This window comes from Chinchilla lanigera, unplaced genomic scaffold (genome assembly GCF_000276665.1).
Source record: "Chinchilla lanigera isolate Chin_1 unplaced genomic scaffold, ChiLan1.0 scaffold00024, whole genome shotgun sequence".
NCBI classification, from domain to species: domain Eukaryota; kingdom Metazoa; phylum Chordata; class Mammalia; order Rodentia; family Chinchillidae; genus Chinchilla; species Chinchilla lanigera.
Window position 1 is genome coordinate 25,131,129 of NW_004955425.1, and position 24,633 is coordinate 25,155,761.

The 24,633-nt window shown below is 43.8% G+C and overlaps 1 protein-coding gene across 5 annotated transcripts in view; it reads right to left on the bottom strand.

Moving 5' to 3' along the window:
* Positions 1-23,369, bottom strand: part of Ankdd1b (ankyrin repeat and death domain containing 1B) — a 59,756-nt gene extending 36,387 nt beyond the window's left edge. For 2 of the 5 annotated variants that reach the window (XM_013514786.1, XM_005386046.2), the window contains exons 1-5: positions 22,824-23,369; positions 11,253-11,356; positions 9,878-9,976; positions 2,030-2,128; positions 1,808-1,912 (exon numbers count right to left, since the gene is read on the bottom strand). In XM_013514786.1, coding sequence (XP_013370240.1) covers positions 1,808-1,912; positions 2,030-2,128; positions 9,878-9,976; positions 11,253-11,356; positions 22,824-23,313 — 897 coding nt within the window. In that variant the 5' untranslated portion in view covers positions 23,314-23,369. Of the gene's footprint in view, positions 1-1,807; positions 1,913-2,029; positions 2,129-9,877; positions 9,977-10,356; positions 10,413-11,252; positions 11,357-22,793 lie in introns of those variants that run through there. The other 3 variants (XM_013514787.1, XM_013514785.1, XM_013514788.1) reach the window with 2 other exon arrangements.
* Positions 23,370-24,633: the final 1,264 nt, after the last annotated feature.

The following is a 24,633-nucleotide window of genomic DNA, read 5'->3' on the forward strand; positions in this document are numbered from 1 at the left end:
GCTTCTAGGGAGCAGATTTTATTATTATTATTCTATTCCTGTTCTGCAGATAGAGAAGCCGAGGCTTTCAGCAACAGTTGCAACAGATGCTTGAAGCCGTGGAGCTAATAAGGTAGCACTGCCTGGAGCACAGCTCTTGTGTATTGGCCTCCAAGCTATAAATATAGAGTGGTTTGGTCATATGCAAAGGAGTAAAAGAACTTTATGGTGCTCATTTGAAAAATGGGAGTATTGCTGTTGTTGTTTTTAAGATTGGGGTCAGGAAAAAGTATAAACTGTTTTTAAAAAAGGTAAAATGAACAGTACTGATTACATTTTAAAGAAACTATCATAGAAAATAATGCTCTAGCTGGGCATAGTGGTGCACACCTGTAATCCCAGCACTGGGAAGGCTGAGGCAGGAGGATCACTGCATGCTCAAAGCCAATCTAGGCTGCAAAGTGAGAGGCGAGCCTGAACTGCATAGCGAAACTCTGTCTCAAAAAGACAAAAAAAGAAAAACAAAAGAAAATAATGGTCTAGTGCAGCGGTGCCAACCTTTTTGGCACAAGAGACCAATTCCATGGAAGACAGTTTCTCCACGGGACAGAATGTGCATAGGGCAGTTGCAGTCTAATCCCTGGCACGCCCGAGTCTCAGTTGCATCTGCGCCTCTATGGGAATCTAACACTGCCCCACTCTGACAGGAAGTGAAGCTCAGGAAGTGATGCCAGCGATGCCAGGGAGCAGCTGTGAACACAGACAAAGCTGCCTCACTTGCCCACCACTCATCTCTGCCAGGAGCCCCGCACCTAACAGGCCAGGCCCAGGCTTGGAGACCCCTGCTGTAGTTCGCAGAACAATGAAGGCCACACTTGTGAAGTCTGCGCCACTGCAGACACATCAGACCCTTGCCTGGTGCAGCAAGGGTTCCAGTCTACCTAACAGGGACACGGAGGGAGGCGTTCCAGGGAAAAGACAATCTCCAGCACGGGCAGTGTCCAGCACTGTCACCTGAGAAGAGATCCTGGATAAATGACTAAACCATTGCCAGACAGACTGGCTTCAAATCCTGGTGCTGTCACTTTCTAGGTTAGAGACTTTGGACCACTTCTGACTCTTGACTTCTAAAAATAAGCAAAATATTCTCTACCTTACTGGATTAGTGTGGGGATTAACAAGGTCGTTCGGTCAGTCAGTCATTCAGTGATCATGGGTAGAGCATCCAGGTGGGCCAGGCCCACACCTGTCACTGAAGTAATGTATGTAATAGCTCCCTTCCACACCTAGCACATTCATGAATACCCATGAAGAGGTGGCTGGTATTACTTTCTTTCTGGTATCAGGAATCGAACTCAGGACCTTGCACTTGCCAGGCAGGCGCTGTGCCACTGAGCTATATCCTCGGCAGTGGTGGCTGGTATTATTATGTATCTCCTTGTGAAAGGACAAGGAATGTAGACAAATACAGTAAAACTGTATTATATCCCATGACTGGTGACTGCTTAGCTTGGGGTCAAATACGTTCTAAAAAGGTGAGGTACAGCAGATAAAATTCAGACACACAGTCTGAGTGCTGAAGGGAATGGATACTGTCCACACCCTGGCCCGGAGGACAGAGTAGAAAAGAAACATGGACCTATCTGCTTCTGCAGTACTTTCTGTCGTCTGCAGGGTCACAGCTAACCCTTCCCTTTGTTCTGTGTCTGACACAGTGGTTGGGGAGCTGGCTACTCCAGCAGGTCTGCGGTTGCTTCGGAGGCAGGAAGAAAGCAGAAATGGGGGCTGGGGTAGGGCGTTGTCATCCACCCTCCTACCCCCAGCACACCTGGTCGCGCTGGTCCAGCTCCCGCAGGTGCAGCTCCAGGACCAGGTACTCCGCGATGCGCACGCTGTTGCTCTGGGCAGCGAAGTGCAGCGCATTCAGCCCTTCCTGAAGAGGTGGGGAGGAGAGGGAGGAGAGGGAGGAGAGGGAGGAGACCTCACCCTGCAGCCCACACCCTCCCCTCCGGGTAGAAGCAACAATCCAGACAGACCATGCAGTTCCTACCTGGCTCGTGGCTCTCTGGTCCACACCAGCTTTAACCAGCATGAGCATGATCTCAAAGCTCCCCGACCAGGCTGCGAGGTGAATCACTGTCAGACCATGCTTCCCAAAGACAGAAGAGGAAAATCAGCCACACCAATGACCACAGAATCCTATCAGTCAGCACAGGCCTAGTTAATACCAGGATGTTGAAAATTAAGAAGTACACAATTTAAAAATAGCAAAAATAACCAATTACAGCAAGGATACACATGGTGTGGTAGCACAGACCCATAACCTCAGCACTCTGGGAGGCTGAGGCAGGAGGATCGAAAGTTGAAACATAGCTTGGGCAGAATAAAAAATAAAAAGGGCTCCAGGTATAACTCAGTGCAAGGGCCCTGGGTTCCATCCCCAACACTGCAGATAGCTAGATAGATGACTGATATATATATATATATCGATAGACAGATAGTGATATCTCAATTCTATAGATATATTTAATAAGTGATTTACCATCTGAAGAAAATAAAATGAAATGCTATATTCACTATATTTAAAAAAACAGAAACAATAAATGTATTAAGACAAAATCTAGACATAATGTATATACTCTCTTAATTCAGAATTATAAAAAGAAAACTAAAAAGTCAATAAATAAATGGCTTTTTTAAAATGTCATTAATAAGGATGAGTGGTAATCAACAAAAAAGGCAATTAAACCAACAGAAAGGCTGGGCATGGTGGCCCATGCCTGTAATCCCAACCCTTGGGAGGCTGAGACAGAGGATTGCCACAAGCTCAAAGCCAGCCTGGTTTAATAGTTCACGACCAGCTTGAACTACACAGTGAGACCCTGTTTTAGTTACTTTTCTCTGCTGAGACAAAAATGGCTGACACTCAAAGTTAAAGTGGGGAAGGTTTACTCAGCTCACAGTCATAGAGGTTTCAGTCCATCATCAGCTGGCTCCAAAGCAGGGTAGCATTGCAGAGAACAGTTCACGTGGGCAAACGGTAGCAAAGTGAGCAAGAGGGCAGGACAAGTCTCTTTCTGTCCCTAATACTGTGTCCAGGCTACCAGGATTAGGGCAGGGCCAAGCCCATCAGGACTGATTTAGTAATCACCCACTCTTAATCCCAGCACCCTTAATCCTAGCATTGCACCATAAATCAGTCACACACTCCAGATCCAGCCACCCCTGAAAAAGCCCTACCTATGACTACATGAGGCTTTGGGGGGACACCTAGACACAAGCCAAAATGGACTCTGTCAGAAGTAAGTGGATAAACAAACAGACTGGCAGAAAAATGCACAAAGAAGGGTGCTGCTCTTAAGGAATCAGAGAAAATAGAAACCATTATTTCTAAAACAATCTGGCAAATCCTATTGAAATGTAAATACAATCAGCAGTCCCACTCCTAGGGATTTATTTCATGAAAACTTAACACTACATACATGAGGATATTAACTGCACCACTGAAAAATGAGAGCAAGGTATATGCCCATCAATATGGGAATTCTGAGTAAAATATGAAACAGTTGTACTGCATAACCATTAAAAATAGAATCAGAGCTATAACACTGGACTTGAAAAGATTTCTATGAACTTAGCTAAATGGGGAAAATCAAAGAGAAAATAGCATATAATCACATTTTTATAAAAGATGCAATAAACAAAATCCTCATGTGTATACATGTACATATCTATATCTATAAGTGGGCAAGGAGGTAGATGTATTGATAGAGATATGATTATTTGAACAGAGAAAAGGACAGAAATAAATACACATATCTCTGTGTGTTAAGTAGGGTTCCTAGAGAAAAGATACAGAAAAGAAGAGTAGAAGAAACAAGGTATAGGAAAATAGCCCATTTGTAAAGAAGCTACCCAAAAAATTTCATTTACGCAAAGTTTCAAGATACGTGTGCATGTGTGTGTACACATGTGTATATAAAGTGCAATGGTTAGACTGAAGGAGCGGCTGGGATCAGGACTTACTGGCCTGGGGCTGCCGTGGATGGTCAGATGCTGAATTAGATACTGAATTTGCAGGGAGAAAAGTGTGGAAGGACACAGCCCGCAGCTCACACTGGCTACTTCCAGAGGTGGGGTTGGAGGAAATGAAACACACCCATGCCTTCCGCCCAGGTCTGGAAAGCACACCTGTCAGCAGCTCCTTACAGTCAAAGAAAACTGACCTCAAACTCTGGTGCCTTCCTTCAGCAAATTTATGATGTGAGTCAGCTTAGCTTACACTCTGCCTTGCATTCCTTACCTTTCAGCACCTGTGTCTCCTTTTCTCGCGTTTTTCTCTGTCAGAAGTAACCCATTACCTCTGCCAGGTGGCAGCTAGAGCAAGCCCTCTCACACCGGACTCGTCTTTCCTAATAGGCTGTGTTTGTGACGAAGGAAACCAGATGCACACAGGGTAAACAAACAAGGTGCGAGGGCGAGGGGGCTTCTATTTCCAAATTATAGAAGTGCTTTGGTGTTTATTTCGCTGCCCCAGAAACTGTGTTCCTGTATTGTCTTATTCTCAGTAGGGCTCAGGTTGAAGAGTGAACAGCGAGTCATCCCAGATGACTGAGATGGGATTCTAAGTCGGCAGTTCTTGGCTGGAGCCAGTTTTGTTTCCAGTGGACATTAGGAAATGTCTCAGAAATGTTTATCATCATGACTGGCAGGAAAAACTGGCACATAGTGGGTAGAGCACAGGGAGAGGGCTAAGTATCCCACAGTGCATAGGAAGTCCCACAACACAGAATGGTCTGGCCCCAAATGTCAGTGGTGCCTCTGTGAAGACGCCCTCTCTAAAATACATTCCCTATCAAATTTACACCATAGTATGAATTAGTCAATTTCCATATTTACACATCCAAATATGAGGAAAACTTTTAATAATCTCTGTACTTTTTTTTTTTAACAAGGAGCAACAGTGCACAAGGACTAGTTGAAAGTCTTCAAAACATCTGCTCTCACCAGAATTTCACCTCCTAATTCAGACATCCCTAGAAATCATGCTCCATATTCCTTTGTACTAAATCTGGCTTCCATATAGGACTGACCATAAACGACCTGGAATATTAGGACAGGCGGTAAGGCACGTTTTGATAGGGGCTCTATCTTTCCCTAAGAGGTCATTGCTAATTTCAAAACAGTCAGTGTTTAAAAGTTTCCAGGCACAACTATAACAATCCAAACACTGGGAATTGAAGCAGCACACAGTTGGAATCTCTGAAACCACAAATTCCCCTTGAGTCACTGCAATTCAGGGACAATGAGTCACCACCCTCGAATGTGAACTCCCCCAGTGGAGCTTCACCAGACACAGTCTCTGGCTGTGGAACCGGTGTGCCGAGGCTGTGCATGGCAGGTGTCGGGGTCACACTCATAGCGGGCTCACTTGTTCTGTAAAGTGTAAAATGCCAGGCAGTTGCCAGCAAGCTGTCCCCAGAAGCAGCCCTGTCACAGGTGTAGGAGCTCATTCTTGGCAACCCGTGCAATCCCTCCTGGGAGCTGTACCTGTGTTAAGAGCCTCCCTTTACTGAATCTGCCTCCTCCCAAGCTTCCGGGAAGAAGATGCCACCTGCTGGGACCTGGAGGTCTTCAGTGGCTGGGTATAGGTACCCGGCATGGAACTTGTCTGTTACAGACCTGTGCTCGCTCCCCAGAGAGGAGTGTCTAAAAGCCAGAAGTGTACCTCAGACTATCATGTGTCATACTTCCAGGGGCTCTTTTAAATCAGACCCTGACTCAGAAGGAGAAGGTAGGACCTGAGACTGTTGCCAATACGTGTGTTATGGTTTGTGTCTCGATGTCCCCACAAAGCCTCATACAGTCATGGTGTGGGCTTCTAGAGTTTATGACTGATTCATGGTCCAATGCTGGGACTGTGGATGTGAGTGCTACACCCGCCCTGGGGCGGGTAGTTTGCATACAGTGTAAGGGAGGGAAAGAGGCTGCCTGCCACTGCTCCTCCTTTGCTCCTGTGACTTTTGCTGTTTTCCACCGCCATGAACTGTTGCCCTCTACCATGTGTCACCTGCCTTGGAGCCAGCCTAGTATGGACTGAAACCTCCACAAACTGTGAGTTAAATAAACCTTTCCTTCCTTAATTTTGGGCGTTGGGTATTTTGCCTCAGCAATGACAGAAAAGTAACCAAGACAACGTGCCTGGGTGACTCCTGTGCTTCTAGTCCCGGACCCACACTTTGAACAGAAAGGAGTTCTGTACGGTCCAATCTCAGTAACTCCACGGGAGCCACAGCAGGTACTGGCCGTACACTGAAGGTGAAGGGTCCACGGTTATTTTGTTGCTAATGTGTGCTGGAATGTAGAAAACAGATCCACAACGTTAAACTTGGGGCTGATCACTGAGATAAAGCAGCTGCCAGATCTGACTGAGCAGCACTGCCTGAATTATGAAAAGTATCTTCCCAGTTGTGGACTAACACTACTATGAACAATTAAACTTGTTATAAAACACTTAGCCAAAATTGTAGTGAGACAAGTATGAAAAGAGTATATCAGAAATTACTCCATTTCTCATGTGATAGTGCTTTAGTTTTACAGGTGATGTGGAAAGAAGCCATGGTAGCCAGAGACATGCTCCAGATTTTAGGTTACCCGAGTATTTGTTTAGAAGAGCCTCAAAGAGAACAAGTTGGTAACATATCACCTCATTTCAGGAATAACTGGCTTACACGCTGACATACACCAAAGCTAATTTAATACAAAGGCAACTTGGCAATCTTCAGATACGCTGTATAGAAAAAAGATGCTATTCAATGTGAGCCATCGATACATATGCATTTGTGGTACGGCTCTCCCTCCCTCTCTCTCTCTCTCTCTCTCTCTCTCTCTCTCTCTCTCTCTCTCTCGTACATTAAAGATTTGGGGTTATGGTTCTGGCTAAGATAGAGTAGGTACACTCTACTCCCTCTCTCCCATGAAACACAGCTAACATACATGCTTGAATAAAATCCAGCTATCTGAAGGCTCTGAAATCAAGGGCAGCAGGTGGTAGGGAAGAAAACTAGAATTCAGAGTCTGAATGATCCCTCAGTAAGTTTCCTGGCTTTGTTTTTTGTTGTTGTTTACATCATTGTTGTTTCTTACACCTGGACTCGAGGCAGCACGCCATCGTGGAACTGGACAGACAGAAAGCACTCCAGTGCAAGCCTTCTCTCTCTGGCCTAAAGATCAAAAGAGGGCTCCTAAAGAACAGAGGTGAGAGAAATCCTCTGCTTCCTTTCTTTGCTTTTGGCCTTACCAGCTTTGGGGTGCTGGGGAGTGTGGGAAATAATTAGAGAGAGGAGGAAGCCAGAGAAAGGCAGCCTGTGAAGCTACAGTGTGTCCTGAATTTACGCCTGGGCTGTGCTGGGACTGATTCTTACCATCTGACAAAGGCTTAGAGAACAGAACCATCGTCTAGCCCACAGCCCAGGCCTCACTGGTTCCTGGGACACATCTAAACAGGACTGCAAAGGCTTTGACAAATTGAAGCGACACTGAAAAATCTGGCCATTCGTATGCAAAATAAGTGAATGATTCTCAACCTGTTTCTACTCGGAATTAAAACTGATTCAGAATGAACTGTTGTCTTCATCTGTTTGGTGCTACCATGACAGAATACCAGAGACTGGGTAATTTGTAATGAGGAGGCTGGGAAATCCAAGACTGAGGGGCCCAACTGGTGAGGGTCTTGTTCCTGCATCCTAATATGATGGGAGGCATCACATGCGTGGTTTGTGTCTAAGTGTCCCCAAAAGCCTCATGCAGTCATGGGGGGCAGGCTTTTCAGAGGTGGCTAAATCTACAAGGTCTGTGACTGATTCATGGTCCAGTGCTGAGATTAAACTTGTGTGTGCCCTACATACACTTTTACTGTCTCCCTCACTGTAAATGCTCACCCTCTGTCATGTGCCACCCTGCCTTGGAGCCAGCCAATCATGAACTGAAACCTCCACAAACTGTGAGCTAAATAAACTTCTCCCCTCTTTAACTTTGGCCATAAGGTATTTTGTGTCAGCAACAAGAAAAGTAATTAAAAGAGGGAAGGGACCTAACTCTATGTCTTATCAGGATCCCCTCCCAAGATAACAACATTAATCCATTCATGAGGGTGGAGCCTTCTGGCCTAATCATCTCCTAAAGATTCAGCTCTTGACCCTGATGCACTGGGATTGACTTTCCAATACATGAGCTTTAGGGACATATTCAAACCATAAGAACTATAGATCCAGGGGCTGGGGATTTAGCTCAGCGGCAAAAGCGCCTGCCTGGCAAGCGCAAGGTCGTGAGTTCGGTTCCCGGTACCGGAGAAAAACCAAAAAAAAAAAAAAGAAAAGAACTATAGATCCAACCATGAAACAGAACTACAGAAAAAACTAGAGAAAAATATGAGAAAACTTATGAACTTTAGTTAGGCAAATCATTCTTATGTATAACATCTACATCAAGATTTATTTTTTAAGTGAATACATTTTACTGCATCAAAATTAAAAACATTTACATTGTGAAAAACACTGAAAAGTGGGCTGGGAATATAGCTCAGTGGCACAAGTGCCTGTCTAGCAAGCCCAAGATCCTGAGTTCAATTCCTGGTACCAAAAAGAAAAAGGAAAAAAAGAAAAAGAAAAACACTGAAAAGATAAACCACAGATGTGAGAAAATCATATACTTTAGGAAGGCCTTGTATCCAAAATACATAAAGAACTTACATTGAGAAAATGAATAACTTGGGTTTTAGAAATCTTCAAAAGACTGGCTGGGCATGCAGTAAGGGCAGAGTGCCTGCCTGGCATGACCAAGAGCTATAAACTATAGAGGGATGTGCCCATTGGTGCCCACCAGTGACACAAGGGAAAACTCCCACCACTGTCAAGACTACACCTTGTCTTCGCCAACAGAACCAACAAGGTGACTAACTGGTATAACCTGACTTTATCTTCCAAAGCCCAGAGTCTGTGAGATGTGAAGGTAAAAGTGCAATCTTTATTCTTCAGGGAATCCCAGTCCAAGAGAAAACAATAGCCTGCAAGGATCTTCTGAAGAATTTAAATTTAAGAAACACGGTCCCTGGAATTAATTGAGAATGAATAATTTGAGAGTGAGGTTATCATCTCCTATAACTGGAGATGATAAACATGATCTTGGTTCTCCCCCGCTGGTTTCTTTGTGCCATGATAAAGCATTAAATGAAGGTGGGAAAAGTAGAGGGAAAATCTTCAGGCTTTGTCTTAACACCTCAGAAAACAAATAATTAAACTGATTTGTAGTGAACAGCATGCTTTCTGGAATTCAGCAAGTTAGGTTTAAATCCTTTCTCCAACTCTTCTTAGACACAGGTTTTGGGGGCAAGATATTTAATCTCTCCATGTCTCAGTCTCCTCATCTGTAATTTGAATATTATAATAAAAATTTCCTGCTAAGGTTGTTTGGGAGGAGGTGCTAAATATCAAGGTAATAGTGCTTAAGTGTGGTACGTAGTATTATTTACTAAGATCTATTTACTACCAGAGTCCACAGAGCAAACTCAAGATTTAATGTCCCTGGGCTCAGTTAATTTCTGTTTTCAGTGCACTAGATTATACTCTGGACAACCGTATTATTCACACAAAGGCATGCTACTGGCCATAAGGTCAATACAGGACAGTAAGTGGAAGCCTAAGACCTAGAATGGGTTAACAATTTAGCACCAACTACAAAGAGCACACAATATGTATATTCTCTAAAGAGACCTTCCTAAAATGCACACTGTCAGTGGAAACATTTTGTGTGCATGTGAAGCAAAGCTGTCTGGAGCGATCCGATCTCCCTGTACATTGGCTATGCTCCAACCCACCCCACTGTGTGTAGATGAGCTTACCTTATCAGCAATATCCACCCTGGCCTTGTGATTCAGTAAGAAATTCACCGCAGAAAAATGATTTCCTCCCACTGCAAAATGCAGGGCTGTACGGTTCATCTGAGGAAACATAACATGGCTCCTTAGTCACCTGGTCATTATTTACCCTTTTTAGCATTCCTGGTTCTTGAAGAGCAATAATTTCCTACTATTTTGATTATTTAACTCAACTCTTTTCCTGTCCCTTTGAAAGTTGTAAGAACTGCACTCAGCAGAATCCTGTCTTCAGTAATGATCAGACACATCTGAGGATCTGTAATCCACAGCAGGCTATGCCTCAGGCTGAAACCCTCTCATAAATGCCCAGATAGTACACACAGAGACCCGGCAGACATCCATAGACCCCTCTCACATGCGCTAACACACACACAGTGCTAAGCACCCTTCCGCCGCAGACAGTGTGTGACTTTAGATGCTGAACATTCATTTCCATGACCTACTGCCTGAAACAGATACTGGTTTTGTGGAGCCTGAGATCAGCCTATTTAAGGAGCCCTCTGTAAGCCAGAACCAGAAGGTAACTCACTACAGTAATATATTAGTGTTTTAGCTTTTATGAAAAGCACGTAACCATGGGAACTTTTGCTAGGGCGCACCCAGTGTCTTAGGAGGAGTCTGGATAAATAGACTCTGAAGCTTATGCTCCATTTAGCATTACATCCGCTTCTGTACCACTCCACAAATCATCTTAAGCAAGATAGGCTCCAACCCGTTCGCCTTGATAAACTCTGGCTTGAGGGGCTACTAGGAACTCACAAAAGCAAGCAATAGGAACCCACAGTTCTGGCAGTGGATTTTTTCCCCAAAGCCCAGGCATTTGAGGAACAAGTAAGCACAAGCCATGCCTCAGGAAAGGTCTCACTGCCCAATGAATGGACGTTCGACATTTCAAAAGCAATGAAATTAAAACCCACATACTCCTTTGTGTGTTAAATTTGGGAAAACCTGACCACAAAGGACATCGCTACAGAGAAAATAACTCAGGTTGCACAGCAAAAGATGTTCTGCCTTTGCAGAGTGTCTGAAGCCAAACTCACCCACAGGCCACGATCTAGGACCAAGTCCAGGCCTGTAACCCTGACAACAGCTCTGCTGCCCACCCAGACTTCGCACAGATGCGCCTGAAGACTTTGAGCTTCTCTTCTCAGGAGATGAATTTAAACAGCCAGCCTTTTCTGCTGCTCAGTCCCACCTTACCTTAAACACCCTGGAGCAACCAACAAAGGCGAGCTCCCACATCTCAGCCAGCCCGGTCTTTATCACTATTTCAGTCGACCTGTGCAAACTCAAGCCACCATTGGAGTCATCACTGGTCATATTTGTTACTTCTACTCACACTGTTCACAGCGTTAATGTTAACCTTCTTTTCAAACAGCTTCTCCATAAGATCCAGATTATTGCTTTTAGCAGCGTCCTGAAAGCTTCTCTCGTTGGGCAGCACTGAAAGAAAGCAAGCATGACCAAGGGAACTGAAGGAGACCACAGAGCGAGGGCGGTTCACACGGCAAACTTTGTAACGCCAAAAACACGAAGGACAGCCTTGGGTCTTTCGTATTCTGCTATTTAGGACCCAGGAACGTGGCTTCATATATTTTATATAGCTGTAGTGTCAAGATCCCACCCTCTCCTCACACTGCAAGTATTTTTATGCCCTTAAAAATGTGCCTGGCCTCAAGCAAAACATGATTCCTGGGGACCACCCTCCAGACAGGCGGTGTGTGGCTCAGGAGGTCAGAGGGTGGCCATGGATGGACTTCCCAGTGGACGTTGTTTGGAAAGGAAAGGGGAGGAGAAAACAAGTTTTTATAAGATCAGTCAGGGAGAAGTCCAAGTGTTCATACATCTTACAGAGACAAAAGTACTGTCTGCAGAACTTGGAGCAGACGCCAGATTTGCAGTAACAAAACCCAAAAATGGAACCTAGCATGTAAACATGCACAAGAGCTAAAAAGGATGATCATGTTTTACTCTCATTTATACAAAAGGACATAAACATAGGGCCACACCGACTGTAAGTATTGCATGCCCCATGCATAGGCACTCAGATGGTGAGCTTTATTAATCAGTAGAGGAAAAAAAAAAAATCAGTAGAGGAGGCACCGGAGTTTATTGAGGTTTTGTCAGTCAAGAGTGAGAGGGCTCTCGAGGGACAGCCCCAGCTCTGGGAAATAAAAGCAGGATTCAGGCTAAAAAGAATCAACAACAGATCATCTCAAAAAAGAGAGGAGTACAGGGAGATTTTATAGGTGTGTTGCTGAGAAGTTTTTGAAGATTTTTGCCTGATGACCCTTCAAAATACTGAAGTCAAAGAACCAGGGACATCTTCAGGGAAGAAGATGCGCTAAACTGTGTCTCTCCAAGATTCATTCATTAAAATTTTAACCCCTAGGATTCTGAATTTGGAAACAGGGCCTTTAAAAAGGTAAGAAAGGTAAGCTGGGTGTGGGCGGTGCACACCTGTAATCCCCGCTACTCAGGAGGCTGAGGCAGGAGAGCTGCAAGTTTGAGGATAGCCTGGGCATCTTAGCAAATTAGTGAGACCCCATCACAAAATAAAAAACAAAATTTAAAAAACAACGAGCTGAGCTATCAAGGACAAATCTGAGACATTTATAGATAAATGGATGGACCTTGAGACCATAATCATAAGTGAAATAAATTAGGCACATGTGTAAATATTGCATTATCTCTCTGGTGTGAGAAACTGAAATTGCAAGTAAAAACAAAAATGTACAATAGATGTTGTGAAATGGGAAGAAACTCTTAAAAAAAAAAAGAGAATTAGGAAAAGGGGAGAGTGAAATGAAGGAAGGGAACGAAAAATATCAGAAAAGAAAGGTAAAATGAAAACAGAGCTTTGTGAACAGGGAGGGGGAGGGGTTTGAAAGTCAGGGATGGAAGCGGGGAGAGGAATCAAGGTAACATGGCACAAACCATAAAATTTAAATCATAGAAAAAAATAAAGTAGGAAAATATATTTCGATGGATCTTTGCAAATAAAATAAAAGCAAAGCAAAACAGGAAAAAAAAATGGGCTGAGCATGTAATTCAATGTGAAGGCCCTGGGTTCAATCTCTAGGCCCACAAAACAAAAGAAAATAATCCAGAAATTTATAGATCTAGAGGCTGGAAGTCAAAAGTCAGCATGCCAGCAGAGTTGGTTTTATCTCAGGTCTCCTCCTCCTCCTGCTCCCTCCGTCCAGCCATTCAGAAAGAGTGCTGATCTGTGGGTTGGAGACCTCATGACTCCGCCTTCTGTTGTGAAACAGAGTCCCACTCTACAGCCCAGGCTGGCCGTAGACTCACGATCCACCTCCCTCAGCCTCCCGAACACTGTAATGACAGACAGGCACCACCACGCCAAGCCCAGGCCTCTCTTCTTGACTTACAGAGATGACATGATTCTCTCTGATTTCCCACCTTCCTTCCATGTGTGTCAGCATCCTTATAGCCTCTTCTTAAGGATATCAGTCATACAGTTTAGATCGTATCCCTGTAGCTTCATTTTATCCATATTACCTTGTGTGTGTGTGTGTGTGTGTGTGTGTGTGTGTGTGTGTGTGTGTGTTACTGGAGATTGAAGCTAGAGCCTTCACATTGTGCTACATCCCCAGCCTTTTATTTTATTTTATATTTTATTTTGAGACAGGTTTCACTAAGTCACTAAATTTCCTAGGATGAGCTCAAAGTTGTGATCCTCCTGCCTCAGCCGCCCACAGTGCCAACTTGATAGGCATGTTGTTTAAGCCACCTCATCTGTGTTCTTCATTATGGCTGCCTTAGCAAACAAATACATACCTAAATGCTTATGCTGTCACCTGAACCACTCTCCTCCTCCCTAACCCTGTTCTTGTCTCTATTCTGGGTGACTTCAACATCGATTGAAGTGATTATCCAACTTTTTGGCCTCCTGGTTCCCTGACTCCCTCACCTCTAGTAATTTTTCTCCCATCTACTCACAACCCTCCAACTTCACGGGTGGACTCTTGACCTAATCATTACTCAAACTACACTACCTTTGAAATAGTAGTGTGACCACTACTTGACCACTACTTGTCCATTAAGCTCCCTAGCTCGAGCTTTCCAACTCCAGAAATTCTGCCACCTCACCCGCTCCTCCTGGCCACTGTTTTAGCCATCTTTCATATTATTCATTCCCGTGTCCTTAATTCCCTTCTTTTCCTGTGTCAGTTCCATACCGTTAGTCTTTTGTGCTCAGAACAAAACATCTGAGACTGAGTAATTTATAAAGACAGAGATTTATTTCTCAGGGTTCTGCAGGCCTGGAAGTCCAACATCAAGGTCAGATTCAGTCGCCTGGTGAGGGCGCTCTCCCCTGCAAGACAGGGCCTTGTTGCTAACACCAAACCCTCACACCACGGAATGAGAGAGGGCAGAAAGTACACTCCCTCAGTCCAGCCATTTGGAAAGAACGCTGAACTGTGAGTTGGAGACCTCATGATTCAGCCACATCATAAAGGCCGCATCTCTTATTAGGAACACAGAGACCATAAGCATACACTTGGGACCATAGCACACGGCTTATCTATGTTTGAAGTCCTTTATCTAAGTCCACTTATCTCCCTCAACACCCTTTTCTGCCATCAAACTAGCTGGTCAGAATCTTAATTCTGAGGATAAATCCAACTGCCATATGCTTCGTTGCTGTACCTGAAGAGCTAACTGCTACTAGAGAAAAACAGTCATGCTGTGGTAGAATTGCTGGTGTTCGTCTAGTTCCCCCACCTGGACACAGGGATAAGCCCATGTCCCGAACTTGATGCATTTAGAGGAGACCCGGCAAACAGGCTGGAAGCAGCGGCGGACTGTCACTTTGCGGCCAATCAGCGAGGTGCTCGGTAGCACCCTCTGGGTCTCTCTCCCTGCCCTATCAACCCCAGAAGCCATGTGTTTCAATGGAGGGATCACAAGACGGGGTATGCCAATCAGCTTGGTACTGGGGGAAATTCTTCACAGGCCTTTCGCATGTCTGCACATCTTACAAATGGAAGCACTAATGGGATTTGTTCTTGATTATCTTCTCGAGAACCTCTGAATGGGAAACAGAGATAACGTCTTCCTCTGGTTCAAAGGGCAGGTTTGCTTCAGCCTTGGAAGACGTCAGAAGCAAGGCACATTTACTGCCCATTAACACGACAGATTTTCCAAGTGCAGGGTTCGTCTGTGACATAACCCACTTTGTGGACAGTTGTCACCTGCCACTCTTCACATAGCCCTTGTGAACTGGGGCTTGGGAACGGACAGAAATAGTAACACTCTGGCTACAGCTATTGTGATAAGTAATAAAATCCTCTATTTCTGACCCAGAAGTATCTTCTGCCAGCATCTACCTCATCACGGTCAGCTAACTTGTTAATGTGCCAGTACGGTAAAGCCCTCGCCTCTCTCTCGTCTCTGACACCTGGTCCTGAGTTGGACATTCTCTATGAGAATGGGTCTTTGTTATTTTTGGTCACTTAGACTCAGGGGTTATTTGTTGCTGCAGGAAAAGCTAGTTTGTCCTGACCGATACACATACTAACAGGTCTCTACCCACTCACCTCAAGCGCCATCTCAGCTCTTCAGGTATTCTAATACATTTCCTGTCTTTTTCTTCATTTTTTTTTCTTTTTTTTGGTACTAGGAATCAAACTCAGGACCTCACACTTGCCAGGCAGATGCTGTGTCACTCTGGTGACATCTCTGGTCCCTCCCTTTTCTTCTAGTTTCCAAAATTTCATGTCTTTTCTAATATCCTAATTTACTCTGCCTGACTCTCATCTGGTGCTCAGCTGATAACACTGTCTCCGAGTAAAAACAGTGGGACAAGAACTTCCACATCTTTCCACTGTTAAATCTATCAGCCCACCTCTGTTAAAATCCACAAATGCTCTGCTTTCTCCTGCTGTTCTGAGTGAAGCATCCCTGTGTGTGTCTCCGCATGGGCTCTGGATCCCACTTTCTCCCATCATTTTCGGGATTTCATGAGGCAGTCTCTGGAAATCATTCCCTCCATCCTCTGGATCACTTAAATCTCCTTAATGTATACAAAGGTGCTGTGCTGCCCCATATAAAAACCTTCTTTTCCAACAACTGCTTCATTTTTCAACTTTCCATTACCCCAAGCTTCTCACAGGGGTTGTACTGGCTGTCTTCATTTCTTCAGCTGTCTCATCTCAACACGCATTCATCAGACATCTTTCTTTCCATGTCAGCACAGCTGTCCTTGCTGAGGTCCCTCCATCCTGCCGAACTCCAGTCATGACTTCTCTACCACGTGGGCTGGGCTCTTGGCATACTTTGACCTCAAGGACCACAATCTCCTTGTAACGTGTTCTTGGCTGGGCACTCATAGCCCCAGCTACCAAGGAGGCTGAAGCAGGAGGATCATTTGAGCCCAGGAGCCTGAGACCAGCCTGGACAACATATTGAAACCCCCATTTCCAAACAAACAAACAACCCAAAAAACAGAAAACATTTATTTTCTCATCTCTTTTACTGACTTTTCTTCTTCTGCCTGATTTACAGTTTGGGGTAGCCTAAAGTTTTTATAAAACAAACAACTTGATGCTGTAGGCATTATGATTTCCATCTTATCGATGAAGAAATAGACTTCAAAATGTTAAACCAACTGCTTCTGTCTAAAACATAATTAGTGATCAAACTATCCTGATTTCAAACCCCAAGCTTTTTTGTGTTTGTTTTTAATTTCTAAACATTTTTATTTCAAATCTCTTTTCACTCCTCCCCAATAAGACATGAGTCGGTACAGCAATCACAAAAAGGAGATACAAACACAAGAGTCAAATGTCTCCCGTGCCAACATTTACAAAAACCAGGAATTGTATGTGGGGATTCCAAACAGGACCTGCAGCAGTTACTAATGTCCCTTATGAGTCAAACATGCCTATGGATACAGTATGAACAGACAGCCCGCTCTGGAACTAATCCACAGGGACCCTGTCCGAGACCTCTGTACCCCTAGAAAAATTCCAGAACAAACCCCAAGTGTATTTGTCTTGTTTATATCAAAACATCTCTCCCTCCCGCCCTTGAGTCTTCCTACCCCACTTAAGATTGGCCTGCAAGTCTATTTGAACCATTTAGTCATTTTTTATAGTTTGTGAAAATAAATTATACAGCAACTATTTTAATAAATAAAGCACAAAAAAAGGAAGGGAAGAGGAGATCAACTAAATGGGGAGATGAATCCAGGCCACGCTTTGGCTTGGTCAAACCCCAAGCTTATAGTCGTCCCACATGTCCAGGGTGTGAGCTGAGGGTGGACTGCTGCAGCGGATAACCAAAACACACACTTTTTCTTACACTTTAGGTGACTCATTCTGCTTAGACTTCTGTCAGTTTCCTCACCAAAACTTGTCCCGAGCTGGCTGTCCTGCATATTGATCTAACAGGATGCAACGGATCCTGGCCTCTTTTTGGTATGACCCAAGACAAACTAAGACCTTATTGTATCCTGAAATATGACACATGGATTCTATTCTGTTCCTAAAATTGAATCTTGCCTCTTTCCTGCCACAATCTATAAGAAAAATGAATTTTGGGGCTGCTTCCTAAGATAATAGGAGAACACCAGCAAAGACTCGTGATTCATTAAGTCAGTGGTTCCCAGCTCTGGCTGTAAAATCAACCAGAGGCCTTCCTCACACCCCTAAAATCCACATCAGGTTCTCAACCCACACTTACTAACTGTACAACCTTGTAATAATTCTGAATTTTATTTCCCAACTTCAGCAAAGGAGGTTATAAAACCTATTTCCAATGCTGCACAGGAACTAGCTCCTACCAGCTCCGAAAGTGGAATGTGTGTCTACCTTCCCAACTCTGTATTCAAAGACCTCACACTGCAGCGTGGAAACAACCGTGGGAAGTGCAACAGAGCAGGAATTAGAAAGTGAGGACTTTCTAATCAGGACTCCTCCCTCCCCACTGCAAGAGAGCTGGTAGTTAAATATTTACCAGCACACCCCTGTCCACCTTCCAGCTAGTAGGGCTCAGAGTTAAAAACATGACCCAGACAAATCACAAACACCAGTTTTCAGCTTAGCTAAGTAGTACTTCTAGGAGTATTTACAACATATGCTTTCTTCAGCTGTGTATATAATATCAGGAAAAGTTAAATGCTACCCAGTGCCTCCAGGAGCTGGGGAGGTATGAGAAATGAGGCTCAGAACAGGAAGGGACCTTGTGAACTAGAAAATTAAGTCCAGGCTTCTGCCTTATTTCATACAGGTTCCCACATAAATGATTCCACTACTGAAAACTTGTATCTCACCATCAGTCCCTTTCTCCTGTCACCTGCTACCCCCTCCGCCCTGCTTCAGCTTTTCTTCACATCACAGTATTTGACACTATATTTGCTTATTGTTTGTTTCCTTTCCCAGAATACAAATTCAGCAAGGAAGCCGACATAATGGCAATGCCTAGTGCTAGAAGGTGTTTAGTAAACACTTGTTAGATGGATGGACATACGGACGGATGGACAAACCGGTTGGGTAGCCACTACCAAACTCCAGAATATTGCCAAGAGAGAATGTAGACCCACAATTATCAGATTTCCTTGTCTTTTAATTGGACCATGGATCAAAAAGGTAGTTTTAAAGTATATTAGAAAATATTTTGCTGGGCTTGATGGCTCACACCTATAATCCCAGCCCTTGGGAGGCTGAGGCAGGAGGATCGTTGTGAGTTGGGGCCCGCTTGCACTACAAAGTTGAGTTCAAGGCCAGCCTGGGCTACAGAGCAAGACCTTATTTCAAAAAACAAAACAAGCAAAAAAGAAAATACTTTGAACTGAATGAAAATTAAAATAAAATATGGGAAAATGTGTGAGATGCAGCTAAAGACATGCTTAGAAAAAAAGTTATAGTATTACAATGATTGCATTAGAAAAGAAGGTTCTCAAGTTAATAAACTAAGCTCCTACATTAGGGAAGTAAAAAAAAAGAACCAAATAAAACTAAAGCAAACAGGCATACAACAAAGGTATAGTCAGTAATGAATGAAATTGAAAACCAAAAAGCAACAGAAAAAAAAAATCAATGAAAGCAAAAGCTGTTATTTGAAAATATTAATTAACCAATAAACACCTGGCCAGACTGACCAAGAAAAAAAAAGGAGACCCAAATTACCAATATCAGGAATGAAAGAGGGTTTATCTCTACAGACCCCACAGCCACTAAGGGATGATAAAAGCATACTCTGAACAACTCTTCCCACATAATTTCAACAATTTAGATTAAACAGAAAAATTCCTTGAAAACCATAACCTAGCAAAATTGACTCAAGTATATTGATAACCTGAATAAATCTATAAAGTATCAAGTATATTGTATAAACTATTAAGTATATTGATAACCTGAATAAATTGGATCTGTAGCTTAAAATATTTCAAAAAAGAAATCTCTGTGCTCAAATGGTTTTATTGGTGAATTTTACCAAATAGTCTCCACAATCTCTTTTAAAAAACAGAAGAGGAAACACTTCCCAATTCATTTTACAAGACCAGCACTTCCCTCACTCTAAAGCCAAAGATATTACAAGAATAAAAAACTTAAACCAACGTCCCTCCAGAACAGAATGTGCCAAACTTCTGAAAAGGGCATCCAATCCAATCCAGTTCAATCCAGTCCAATCCAGTCCAATCCAATCCAATCCAACCCAACCCAACCTAATCCAATCCAATCCAATATTATATAAAAATGGATAATACACCATGTCCAAGTAGGGCTTATCCTGAGAATGCAAGACTGGTTCATTATTTGAAAATCAGTCGTGTAGTCTACCATATTAACAACCTAAAGAAGAAAAACTATGTAATCATATTAATAGATGCAGAAAAGTAGTTTTTAAAATTCAACACTCAAGCCAGGCATGGTGATACATGCCTGTAATCCAGGCACTTGGAAGGCTGAGACAAGAGGATTGCCACGAGTTTGAAGCCAGCCACCCATTCACTATTAAAAAACCATATAACCACCACTAACAACAAAACACCTCTCTTGGCTAACTGGGAGTGGATGGGAAGTTCTGTAAGCTCGTAAAGGGCCTCTACAAAAACCTAACAGTCAGTGTCATAATCATAAACTGTCTGAATGGGTTTTTTTGTCCCTAAAAGTAAAAAGAGACTTTCACAACTCCTTTTCATACTGTGTTGAAAGCCAGTGCTGTAGTAGGTACAATAAATAACAAAGTAAATACAAAGGCATACAGATTGGAAAGAAATCCAACCATCTCTAGTCTAGTTTCAGAGAATCTGATTATACATAGAAAAATCCAAAGGAATGCGCAGAACAGCTCTATAACTAATAAATGAACTTAGCAAGGTTGCAGGGTACAAAGTGAATGCACAAATGTCTATCATATTTCTATTTGCTGGCAGTCAACAAAAGAAAGATGAAACTTAAAAACCACCACAATTGATCAAAAAGTAAAGATATTGCTTCTAAATCCAACAAAATATGCACAGTTTCTCTATACCAAAAATACAAAATGCTGAGGAAAGAAATCAAAGAAGACTTAAATGAGAAAATATAAATTCGTAGATTGATAGGCTCAACATAAAGACACCAATTTTCTCCTTATTGATCTACAGATTTAGTGCAATAGCAAACAAATGCCAGAGGCCATTATGAAGCTATGGATAATCTGATTCCAAAGTTTTATGCAGAGAGGCAAAGGAACAATTTTTTTCTTTTGGTACCAGGAATCGAACTCAGGACCTTGCACTTACCAGGCAGGTGCTAAGCTGCCGAGCTATCTCCTCAGCCCAAAGGAATAATCTTGAGAAGCCCAAAGAAGTTTGAGAAAGAATAAACCTGGAGGAGTCACACCACTTACTTTTAAACCTATAACAATCAATAAGGCAGGGGACTGGCAAAGAGATACACATAAATCAATAAAATATAGATTCTAGAAATAAGCCTGTACAAATATGAACAATTAATTTCAGATGGTTTTCAAGATTTGAAAACAGAGAAAAGCAGCACTTGGTATTTGGATAATTGGACATATATATTAAAAATTATGAGCCTTGATGTAAATTTCATACCTAATGTGAAATTCAACTCAAAATGTATCTTAGGTGTAAATTTAAAACACAGAACTATAGACTGGTAGGCAAAAACATAGCCTGTATTTAACCAAAGAGTTCTGATACCTAGCACAACAGTATGATCGTAAAAGGAAAACTGACAAACTGGACTTCATGAAAATGTAGCACTTTCACTCTATGAACAGGATTATTAAGAGAATAAAAAGAGTAGCTACAGGCCAGGGAAATAGAGCTGCAAATCACTTATCTGACAAATAAGGTACACATAGAATATATCAAGAATTTTCAAAACTCAACAGTAAGAAAACAAGTTAGGAAAATAGTGAAGACTTCAATGGAACAAAGAGTTATAAAAGGTGATCCAGATGGTGTCTCAGTAGCCACAATAGAAATGCCAATTTAGGCTATCATGAGATACCAATATACATCTGTCTGAATGACTAAAAGAATAATACAAACCTACCAACAAGACCAATTGCAACTTTCTTTCTTAGGGCATCAAGACCTTGCATGAGCTGGTTCTGCCTACTTCTGTGTCTCAGTTAGCTTTGCATTATGGTGACTAAAGACCTGACACAAGCAGCTTAAAAGGAGCAAGGCGGGCAGGGTCGGTGGTGAATATTCACCTCACACACCAGAACCCTCCAACGATCTCTCCTTTCCTCTTCTCTTAACTTCCTTTGCTGCAGCCAGGTTAGTCATCTTCCTCTTCATAAAATATGTTAACTTGAGCCTGTAATCCCAGCATTTGGGGAAGCTGAGGCAAGGGGATGGCAAGTTAGAGTCCAGCCTGGGCAATTAAGCAATGTAGGGAGACCCTGTCTCAAAACAAAAAATAAAAAAAGATTGAGGATGTAGCTCAGTGTGAGGGTCCTGGGTTCAATCCCAGGTACTGCAAAAACAAACAAACAAATAATTTCTTTCTTGCCTTTCATATATAGGACTGATTCTTGTTATGATTTTCCACCTGAACTTCCCATGGTTGGTTCCTTCCTCTGGTTTCGGTAATTGACCAAATATCCTGTCTGCCTTGACTACCAAATCTAAAGTCTTCCTGTGCCCCTGCGTCAGTTAAACCCCGGTTCTTGACCGTACAGCCCTTTCCTTAAACTCTTATTCATCATTTGTTTCCTTCCTGGGATCCTCTAGCTCAAGAGAATGTGCAGCCTACCAGGACAGGGCATGAGGTCTTGTTCTCTGCGCTCCCCACATCTAGGGCATGTCTAGCAAACCGTAAGCCCTTGGAAATATCTCTAGAAACAATCACTGAATTCATTATTAACTAGTTACCTATCACAGTAAGGGACTGATGTACACACAGCTCCCAAGGCTGGTCTTCCGGAAATGAGGCCACCTCGGCCTGCCCGGGTTCGCCCCGGTGACAGGCCTGCCCCCTTTACAACTTCTGAATACCCTCCCTCTCTCAATGCTGCGCATCATCCCAGAGGTGTGGATGACCCGCTCCGTGCTTTTAAAGCTTAACGTGCAAAAGGGTTAAGTGGTTTATGCACTACACAGCAGTGCAAAAGTCAGGATATAAGATTACAGTACAGAAACTCGTTCCTTATTTGCAAACGGGATTAATCATTTCTTTAAACAGCCTCCTTCTTAAAGTGGAAGATCTGACTTCCCTCCATCCGCACGGAATGGGGAATGCGACCACCGCGGGCGGGAGGATTCCCCGGGGGTCACTTGCGTCCCCGCCCTGCTCCCTGCTTCCCTCCCCCGCGCGGAGAGGCTCCGGGGCACCGTCTCGGGTCCGCTGGACCGGCCCGCCCACTGCCCCGCCAGCACCGCCCGCACTTCCGAGATCTCGTCCCAGGCAGGACTCACGCTGCTCCGGTCCTGCGGTCACCGCCGCCTCCTCTCCAGGCCCCGCCTGCCTCGGGGTCCGGACCAGGCCCCTCCAAGGCCGGGCTGCCGCGGCCCGCAGACGACCCCGGAGCCCCGAGGCTGCAGCGGCGCGCGGGGCGGGGGGCATGGCCAGCGGCCGGACCCTCGCCCCGACGGCGCAGGGGCTCGCCCTCGCGCTCGCCCGGTGTGTGCAGCCGGCGCCCTGCGCAGCCCGCCCGGCCCCCCGAGAGCCGCCTGCGGGTGTGGCCCGCGCCGTGCGGGCTGATCCACGCCCGCGAAAGGTCCGGAGGAACCTGCCAGCCTCCGTCGATCCGCGTCGCTGCCCTGCGCGAGTCTCAGTACAGTTAGCAGAAACACCGAGGTTCGTTATCACCATCACTGTTGGGGCTTCAGTATTAAATAACCGGTGAATGGATTTCCAGAACCTTTTTGAATGTCTTACTTTCTCACTTGATAATCCCGCAATCATCTTCTCCCTGATTCTCTTAAACAATGAAATAATACAGGAGCAAGTCAAATAGTTCTGACCCCCAAATAAACCAAATAAAAGAAGTAATTTGGTTTTCATTTATTTCCTATTCTTATGAATTTATGCGTGTGCTTTAATATAAATCATAAGATTTCAATTTTTTTTCAAACTTGTTTTCCTTCAAATTATTGTGCACCAAATTTGAAACATTAAATTCAAAACAGTGGGTTTGTTTTTTTGGTTTTTTGGGGTTTTTCTTTGTCTTTTTTTTTTTTGAGGCAGGGTCTCACTATGCAGTTCAGGCTGGTCTTGAGCTCACTTTGTAGCCCAGGCTGGTCTCAAACTCAAAACGATCCTCCTGCCTCAGCCTCCCCAGTGCAGGGATTACAGGCTTGCCACCATGCCCAGCCTCTCTTTTTTTTTCTGCAAAACAGTGGTTTTTTTTTATCAAGGGGAAAAAAACAAAGGCTGTGCGTGGTGGTGCATGCCTGTAATCCCAGCACTTAGGAAGCTGAGGCAGGAGGGCCACCCGGAGTTTAAGGCCAGCCTGAACTACACAGTGAGAACCTGTCTCAAAACAAAACAAAAAGCTCTCAAACCAACAACAACAAAAAAGTCTATCAAGGACAGGAAAAGGGTGGCATCATTTTATGCTACATACCCCATAGAACTGTGGTGATAATCCAGCAGAGTCTGTGGTCTACTCCCGCAGATGAGACAAAAATTCAGAAGCATTGGGAACTGTAGCCTGGACTGAACTTTCTCTCCTGAATTTCCCTGAGAGCTTGGGTGAGATGAAAAGCTGGGAAGTATACTGTAGACACTATTTTCTTGTTTTTGCTTCAAATAGCAAGTCAGCTCTCAAGCAAAAGATTCTCAGTATGCTGATTAATACATTAGCAGTGCCTCCCTACATGACCTAGACCTATGCACTACTGGGACCTCAAGGGCCTACAACTCTTCCGCATTCTCACTGCCCCTCCAGGGTCCTGCCGCAGAGCCATGAGGCTTCTATTTCTCATGCCGACACCCTCTCACCCCTATCCCCACTTCTTATCATGAAGGCCTCAGGATAAATGTCACTTCAAGAAACTTCACAGATCAGAAAATACTCCAAACAGTCCCCCGTGCCTTCGTTCTCCTTTCCTGTATGCTGTTCTTTCTCTCCTGTATAGCCCCTGACACTGAAACGGCAGTATTTGTTTAGCATCTACCTGCCCAAATAGAAGACAGAAGACAGGGCTTTTTGTAAGATTTTTCCCTCCTGCCTCTCTAGTACATAGACCAGACCTAGGCCTGAGATAAATACCTAACAAATAA